This window comes from Hyalella azteca, unplaced genomic scaffold, assembly GCF_000764305.2.
Source record: "Hyalella azteca isolate HAZT.00-mixed unplaced genomic scaffold, Hazt_2.0.2 contig385, whole genome shotgun sequence".
NCBI lineage: Eukaryota > Metazoa > Arthropoda > Malacostraca > Amphipoda > Hyalellidae > Hyalella > Hyalella azteca.
The window spans coordinates 543,203-551,656 of NW_025930738.1; the positions used below are offsets into that span (position 1 = coordinate 543,203).

The following is an 8,454-nucleotide window of genomic DNA, read 5'->3' on the forward strand; positions in this document are numbered from 1 at the left end:
ATACTTGAGATATTTAGCCTCGTTCTCTAGAATGCATTTGTAAGTTTTTGTTCTTGGAAGAAATTTCTCAGTATTTTATCGACGAAGTGAATGAAAACTTATTACTGTGAGCGTGTTGAATACATAAGCGTTCATAGCTGTTTGCATCTCTTCACAAAGATTCCGTTGAGTTCGAATATAAAATTTTTTCTTTAGGTGAATTTCATTCTCGGGCAAGATTTTTCCCAAAGAACGCGAAGCTATGACTCGTGTTGCCTTCTCAGCTGCGCATTGCTGGGAACGCAGTTCATGAGTTATTGGACTTATTCCCATCCGATGACATGCTATCATTTGAACTGTAAATCCTAAGGTGATTATTATTTGAAAAACTCGAATAAAAACCAATCAGTTTGGACCAACGGCGATTCCAACTCTCTCTCAAGTTAGTATTAATAATAATAACGTAAAAGTGAGATGAAATCTAGCCTGCGCATACAAATTTCAGTGCCGAAAAATTTCTCGGTCGATTTTGGCGAATGGGAAATCAAGAATAGTAATGCTATTGCAATTTTATTTCTCGACTTTTTTCAATATATGATTTCACTTATTAGATAGACTTTCCGACAAGTATGCGAGAGGATTAAACTCAAACATCAAGAAATAAAAATTATCCATCAGAAATTTGAGAACTCATTTCAATGGAGAATAACCGAAACCTTGACCGAAATAAAATATTTCGGTGTGCGCACCAATCATAAGTTCCGTACTTACCCGTCACGAGGATCAGGTGGTGACCTGAATACTGCATAGGGCAGCGCTGCGCACCACTAAGTTCTGACATTGACCTCCTCTTTTCAGGCTACTACTTCCATGCTAATTAGAAAATACATAGTTCCCTACCTATTGATCGTCTAACATCTAAAATGCATACCAAATTGCCAAAGGGCACCAGACCTTTTACCTCACCAATGATGATCAATTTGAGCCCGAAGTACAAAATCCTCGAGTTGTTAAATTATAATATACCAAAATATGATTTAGAAATTGCGTATAAAACGAATCGGTGCAACATACCTATGTTGACCAAATCCTTGAGATGTCTGTAGTTGAAAAAATAAAATGAATGCATTGCCACACCTGGTTTTAATCGTGCCTCTAGCTGTAGCGGAATATCATTTGTATATTGTTATATAAGTACTGGTACTATAAAAAAGTTATTGAATTAAATGCAATTGTCTTTGGAATTTTTCACAGCGATCATGCAGGATGAAATTAACTTTATTTACAAAGAAATAGGCGCATTAGTATAAAGCTCTCCATATATCATGCAAAGGTTGCACCTTTACAGCAGGCGCTGGAAGAGGCGCATAATGATAGCCAGGCAGCACTTCGGCCGATAAGGACTACCAGCTTTACTGTCATCGCAGGTCAAGGACGACCGAACTCCTGCACTCGCCACCAACTGCCTACCGAGCTCTAATACACGTCATCAACCGCTCATAGGGCTTCTGTCCACACCACTAACTGCTCACTGAGCTCCTGCACTCACCACCAACTGCCTACCGAGCGTAAGTTCAAAACCATCAACTACTTCCATCACCAAAACATCAACTACATCATCTACGCAGTAAAAAGTACTAGTCCAGCTGCAGTTCACAGCACCAGCTTCTAGCCGAAATTTTACACTCACAAACAATAACCTTCCAAGCCTCCGTATATGCACATCAACGACTACTTGTGGATCTCATGTAAATGCACTCGCCGCTAGAAAACTACATAGCTAACGTACACATAATCAACTTCTTGATGAGCTTGCACCACCACTGCTGACCAAGAAGTTGCACTCAGAACCTACTACTATCAGGGCACCTGCAGCAACTGCCAACTCATCAAAGAACCTTTGCCACCTTTACCACCTTTGCCACCTTTGCCACTTTTGCCACCTTTGCCACCTTTGCCACCTTTGCCACCTTTGCCACCTTTGCCACCTTTGCCACCTTTGCCACCTTTGCCACCTTTGCCATCAACAGCTATCGAACACCAAGATTCAAGGAATATTTAATAGCATTTTTGTCATTGCGAAATTTAATTTGCATTGCAAACCGGCGGGAATTTTGCTCTTTGTTAGCTTCTACCTTTGACTAAACGTCAAGGAATATTTAATAGCATCCTCATATTTGCGAAATTTGTTTGCATTTCAAACCGGTGGGAATTTTACACTTAGATCGTGACCTAATTCAACTTCAAATGAAGTCTTGCTGCATATTCATTAACTAAAACATACTAGAAAGTATCCTCAATTAGTTTTAACATTTTAAAGTTTGACTCTCAAATTTGATATGTGCAGGTATATCGGCCAAGTTGTTTGATGTTGCTTTCAGCGATTCATTCATATAGGGACAATTTATATATTAATCTAAAATGATACAAGAAAATAATTGCATTATTTGAGGCAATTTTCTCCATTAACTCCTTGATATCAATCTAAAGTTAATGCCTATAATTAATTACAAATCGATCGCCCATATAGGTATTACGATATTTATTAAAATCTAAGTCCATTAAGACTATAAGCTTCACGTCAGAAATGGTCTGATTCGTCATAAACTGACAGCACAAAAAAAAAGTAATACCTTCAGAACATATTGATGAACACGAATTAGATGCTTTGATAGACGCGCGTGGTGATTATTATGATTCTTATTCTTATGATGAGTTCGGGACTTCCTAGTCCCCGGTTACGTTGATGCGCCGCCTTCGTCGTCCTCCGTCTCCGAGTCGTCGCTAGGCAGGTCAACTCGCCCTCGGGTCCCGGATGTAAAGTTGGACGTTTTCCGTATATTTGGCCTCCTTTGGGCCAGCTGATGCAAGATGTCACTTGATGAGGGTAGTTTCACATTGCTGGACAATCCGGGATCTTTCTCAACCAATAGTCTAATCATCTCTTGAAAGTTGCAAGGGTGAACTCCCCACCTCTCAGCTCTTTTGGCAGGGCATTTAGGAGCCTCGGTCCTACAACGGACAGTGATCCCTCACGGAGATTCTGTACTCTGGCCGCGGCTCGGTTATGAAATGGGGAACGTTCCACAGTCTCCCCTTCTTTTCGTGGTAATGTGTCACTATTCTGGAGGTCTCACTTTCTAAGTTGGGAGCCAGTCCGGTTATCATCTTCCAAGTGTACAGTATGATATACCTCTCTCTTCTCCCCTCCAGTGAGTACAGTCCCAGGTGTTTCAGTCTTTCTCAGTAGTTCAGTTTCAGCTCCCTCATGCCTCTGATCCTGTACGTGAAGGGCGGCGATCTCTACACCGCCTGGTGAGTTCTCCGTTCGTAGAGATCGCCGCCCCCTCAATGTTCTACAGTCCCACGTACGCAGTGGTTGTTCGTAGAGATCGCCGCCCTCTCGATGTTATACAGTCCCACGCACTGGTTGTTCGTAGAGATCGCCGCCTCTCAATGTTCTACAGTCCCACGCAGTGGTTGTTCGTAGAGATCGCCGCCTCTCAATGTTCTACAGTCCCACGCAGTGGTTGTTCGTAGAGATCGCCGCCCTCTCAATGTTCTACAGTCCCACGCAGTGGTTGTTCGTAGAGATCGCCGCCTTTCAATGTTCTACAGTCCCACGCACTGGTTGTTCGTAGAGATCGCCGGTCTTTCAATGTTCTACAGTCCCACGCACTGGTTGTTCGTAGAGATCGCCGGTCTCTCAATGTTCTACAGTCCCACGCACTGGTTAATCGCCTCATCAGCTGCCCGGCATTGATCGCAGTGCCATAGCAATCACCTGATCACCTAAGACAGTGCAAGTTACAGTATATCTAAAAAACTATAGAAAAAATATGTGTAACGTGCAGAGCATAACAAATAAAAGTATATTGTATTATATAATAAAGTAATATCAAAAACATGATACATAAATTTTTTTTAATAATTAATCAATAAATTTTACTACTTTTTCTTGTTGGAAAATTTTGCTAGATTTTAGCGTCTGGCATACTTTGTGAGTATCGCAACATATAAGAATCAAATGTAGACCATATAAAATCTCACAAATGCAGAGCATTTAAAATCTTAAACGCAACATATTCACACCAAGAAATATCTTTCAACTCTATAGTTAAGATGGCTATTATCTATTTCATCATAGCAAACGCCATCCTATCCTAATGATCGCACAAAAATAATATCGTCAGATCATTTGGTCGTTTCGTCTGTAGAATATGTAATGATTTATTCTCCAAATATGGTATTTTACGATCAAGATTACAGTCGAGTGCTTATGAAAGGAAATATTTTTTCGAAGCTACTTTTTTCACTGGTGTCAGTGCATCAGAAGCAACTTCAGGCTCTGGAAGAGATTACTAAAGCAAATACCAACTTCCGTCCGACGTACACTCCCCTCGCCTACTACCCTCGACACGCTTGAGGGATTATGGCGAGTTTGCGTGGGTAATTCCACCCTCTTGAAGAAAGTCGATAAGCTTCCTGTATCGACCTGTGACCCGCGATGTCAGCATATACACCACCATCCCGTGACCCGCGATGTCAGCATATACACCACCATCCCGTGACCCGCGATATATCACCCCGTGCACCACCAACCCGTGACACGCGATATATCAGCCCATGCACCACCAACCCGTGACCCGCGATATATCAGCCCATGCACCACCAACCCGTGACCCGTGATATATCAGCCCATGCACCACCAACCCGTGACCCGCGATATATCAGCCCATGCCTTGTCATTTCCCAGGCTTCATCCTCCACTGGTGCCATCAGGCAAGAGTTTCTTCCTTTCACTTCCATTTGTGAAGCAATAAGCAGATTAATAACCTGATGGCTGTCAGCTCTAGGCCTCGATTATTAATTGCTTTAGGCCAGGGTGATAGTAAGAGGCTCGACTGTGCTGCGCCATGAGGTTTCAGTGATTCTTCGTGATAGAAGGATAAAATAATTAAGTCTAAGAGACATGTGTTACGTGAAGACGTAATGAGGCATTTATTTATCTATTGTCTGTGCACCAGAAGTTAGTATAACTCACCTGTGACGCTGTTTGTCGAAGCCTCTACTTGAAATTGAAGTAGAACCACAAAATCGGTTTGGAACCACAAAATCAGTCGACTCGAAGCTGGGCAATCAAATTACTAACTCGAATTTAGAGATCTTGAGCACTAAAAATTTAGAAATCTCTCGTAAAAATTGCAATTTGTAACCAAATGCCAGTGTCAAAAGAGTAGCACTGGTCGTGCGTGTGTCTTCCCTCACTGCTGGTCTATGAATGATACCACCTGTTCAAGAGCGCCAGCCCTCGCCCGCTACACCGCGGCTCCTCAAACTCCGCCCTCGGCCATCAATTGTCGGCCTCACGCGGCCCTCTTCAACGCGGCGGCCGCTCTGCACAACTGCAACAGAACCCGTGTGCAGAGTTGCACCGCTGACAGGTGCAGCGTGCTTTACAGAGTCAGAGCTGACAGGTGCAGCATGATTACAGAGTCAGAGCAGACAGGTGCAGCATGCTTCACAGAGCCAGAGCTAACAGGTGCAGCATGCTTCACAGAGCCAAAGCTAACAGGTGCAGCATGCTTCACAGAGCCAGAGCTAACAGGTGCAGCATGCTTCACAGAACCAGAGCTGACAGGTGCAGCATGCTTCACAAAGTCAGAGCTAACAGGTGCAGCATGCTTCACAGAGCCAGAGCTAACAGATGCAGCATGCTTCACAAAGTCAGAGCTGACAGGTGCAGCATGCTTCACAGAGCCAGAGCTAATAGGTGCAGCATGCTTCACAGCGCATATCTGGCAGAGCCAGAATAGGGCGGAAAGAACGCTTATCAAGGGCGTCAACGAAAATACATCGGAGCTTAGAAGTAAATATCATATGAAGTACACAGTAAGCTACAATATTAATGTTGACCAAGTAATTGCATTAACAATCCTGTAATAATTAAGTGACATCATTGCTCAAACACAATTTTACTGTCTGCACTGAACACTTGTAGTTGCAGACAACGGTGTACCTATACAGGGTGCGGCGTGGGAACTTACTCTTTTAAAAAAATCACAAAGTAAAAAGTATTAAAGATAGCGTTTTAATTCTTTCTTTTTTACAAAGAGCTACATCTGTCTCTTATACACATCTAGATGTGTATAAGAGACAGGAATATTACATCTTGTAGGTGACCTCCATGCTGTTCAATACATTTTGTCAGACGAGATCGGAAGTTTCGCTCCACCTTCTCAAGCATGTCTGGACCAATGTCAGCAATAGCAACGCGAATGTTGTTCTTCAGTTCAGCTAGGGTCCTCGGACGATTGGTGTACACTAAGGATTTCAAGTATCCCCACAAAAAATAATCGCAGGGGGCTAAGTCCGGCGAGCGCGCTGGCCACTGGAGATCGCCCCTTAAGGAGATCACGCGTTGTGGAAAGTGTTCGCGCAAGAGAGCCATTGAAGCGCGTGCTGTGTGAGCCGTGGCCCCATCTTGTTGAAACCACACATTTCTTACACCAAGTTCATCAAGTTTTGGAAGGAAAAACTCTTGAATCATCTGAATGTACCGTTCAGAAGTGACTGTAACTGCCCTATCGTTCTCTTCAAAAAACCATGGGCCTATGATGCCAGTCCTGNTCGTGATAGTGACTAGTGACGTGATGGTGACGTGGTCGTGATAGTGACTAGTGACGTGATGGTGACGTGGTCGTGATAGTAACTAGTGACGTGATGATGACGTGGTCGTGATAGTGATGAGTCCATGTGACTGTTGTTAGATGTAGGCAAAGTTTTTAATATCAATGGTATGAGAACGAAAGTTTATTGATAAACTCGTATAGGAATGCATGAATATGTTAAGCCCTTATACGTATGGGTTGACTGATGAATGATAGTATGTTTTGTCAGCCAAAATTAATAATGACAGTAAATTCCCGACGAGTAATTACTCATTATAAGATTGATTTATACAAGAAAATAACAATAGTAGAGCTGCTCGCAAAATTTACCGTTGCTGAAGCAAGATGGAGTCCAAGACATGTCCGGATTTGGTATGGTAAAAAGTCATCATTTAAGCACGTTACCAATTGAGTCACCCAACAATTACTGGAAGCTAATCACGTTAATAAAATTTCATTCATAATGTATAAGTTATAAATGTGGCTGTTGACCCCAATGAATATTGTCAGAAATATGGAGGCGGTTTATGGAGGCAGATTTTGAAGAGGCGATGGAAAATGTTCAGGGGCCAATAATAATTTTACAAAAATGAATGAGCAACACTGTTACATCCCCTACTCTGTTCTGTCACATCGTAGTTTTAACATGCCGCGACTAAAAAAATACTACTATCGAAATTCACTGCCATTTTTCTCTACAATTAAATACAAAGACTTCACCATAATCCATCTAATATTTAGAAATTTGCCGTTGCCACGCTTTAGAACAGCTGTGGCACATTTACCGTAATTCTCTGAATGAGATACGCAAGGTAAATTTTCTCCTTGACAGATTTGACTCCTAAATATTAGAGAATAATGCCGCTATAGATGCAGACAACGATTATCAGAACTGCATTTCAAACTTTTAGTTTCAAATTTCGTTCTAAATAAATGTCTCTGCTTGGCACGAAAATGCATATAATGAAACTGAGCGTTTGTTCTGGCATACAGAGGTGTGTATAGTTTGTCGCGAACTATAAAGTAACCCTTCGTTTTCGCTTTATGTTTGTACAAACTATAAAGTTTCCAAATATTGATATTATTTTAATTACGTGTAACATCTAAGAACAAGGGTAACATGAACAAACATCACATCTCATAAGGTTTACACACAATAGCTTGAAAAAATGGTGATATTGACATTTTTAGACATTGAAGAAATTTAATTTTTCTTTGAGTGTTTTAATTTAGACTTTGTTATTCGTTCTTTACGTGTTACTTTTCGAGAATATTATTATTTTTCTTGGAAATCGTTGTGTTTGATTTGGGTCACAAGGACACGGTGATCAGCACGTCTCCAGGAAACTCCAGAATATCTACAAATGTCCAAACGAATATTTTCTGCAATGATGATTGCTCGGCTCGTACGTGATGTATGTATATTAGAGCAGTATTTTTAATTCATACTTACCTGGTTCAGTGGACCAAACCTCGGTGCCTAATGTTATTTCTGCGAGACGGCATCATACAGTCACTAATATACTATGTTCAGGGCAGATCATGGAAATGTCTTGGTTTTCTGTAGGCTTACTCTTCTGCTGATCCTCGAGGCCAGTTGCTCTCCCGACATGCTCCACGAAATACGCTCCTTTAGATCGCCAGAGAAGTGTCTTTCAAGAGGTACACTTAATCATTTTTCAGTGAAATTAGTTTTTTTCAAGTGTTTTGGTGTTTTGAAAACTTGAGAAAGTGTGCCAAAGAATTTGCTCCGTATAATTTTCAGAGAATTCGATTGAAATAATTAAGTTTAACTCTCCTCACG

At 41.6% G+C, this 8,454-nt stretch overlaps 1 protein-coding gene across 1 annotated transcript; it reads right to left on the minus strand.

Moving 5' to 3' along the window:
- Positions 1 to 1,839: 1,839 nt before the first annotated feature.
- Positions 1,840 to 8,262, minus strand: LOC108673686 (uncharacterized PE-PGRS family protein PE_PGRS46-like). Its single transcript, XM_018161546.1, has 4 exons — positions 8,224 to 8,262; positions 5,455 to 5,777; positions 5,024 to 5,031; positions 1,840 to 2,009 (listed from the first exon to the last, which is right to left on the minus strand). Exons 1-4 carry the CDS (start codon positions 8,260 to 8,262, stop codon positions 1,840 to 1,842), a joined length of 540 nt encoding a protein of 179 aa, XP_018017035.1.
- Positions 8,263 to 8,454: the final 192 nt, after the last annotated feature.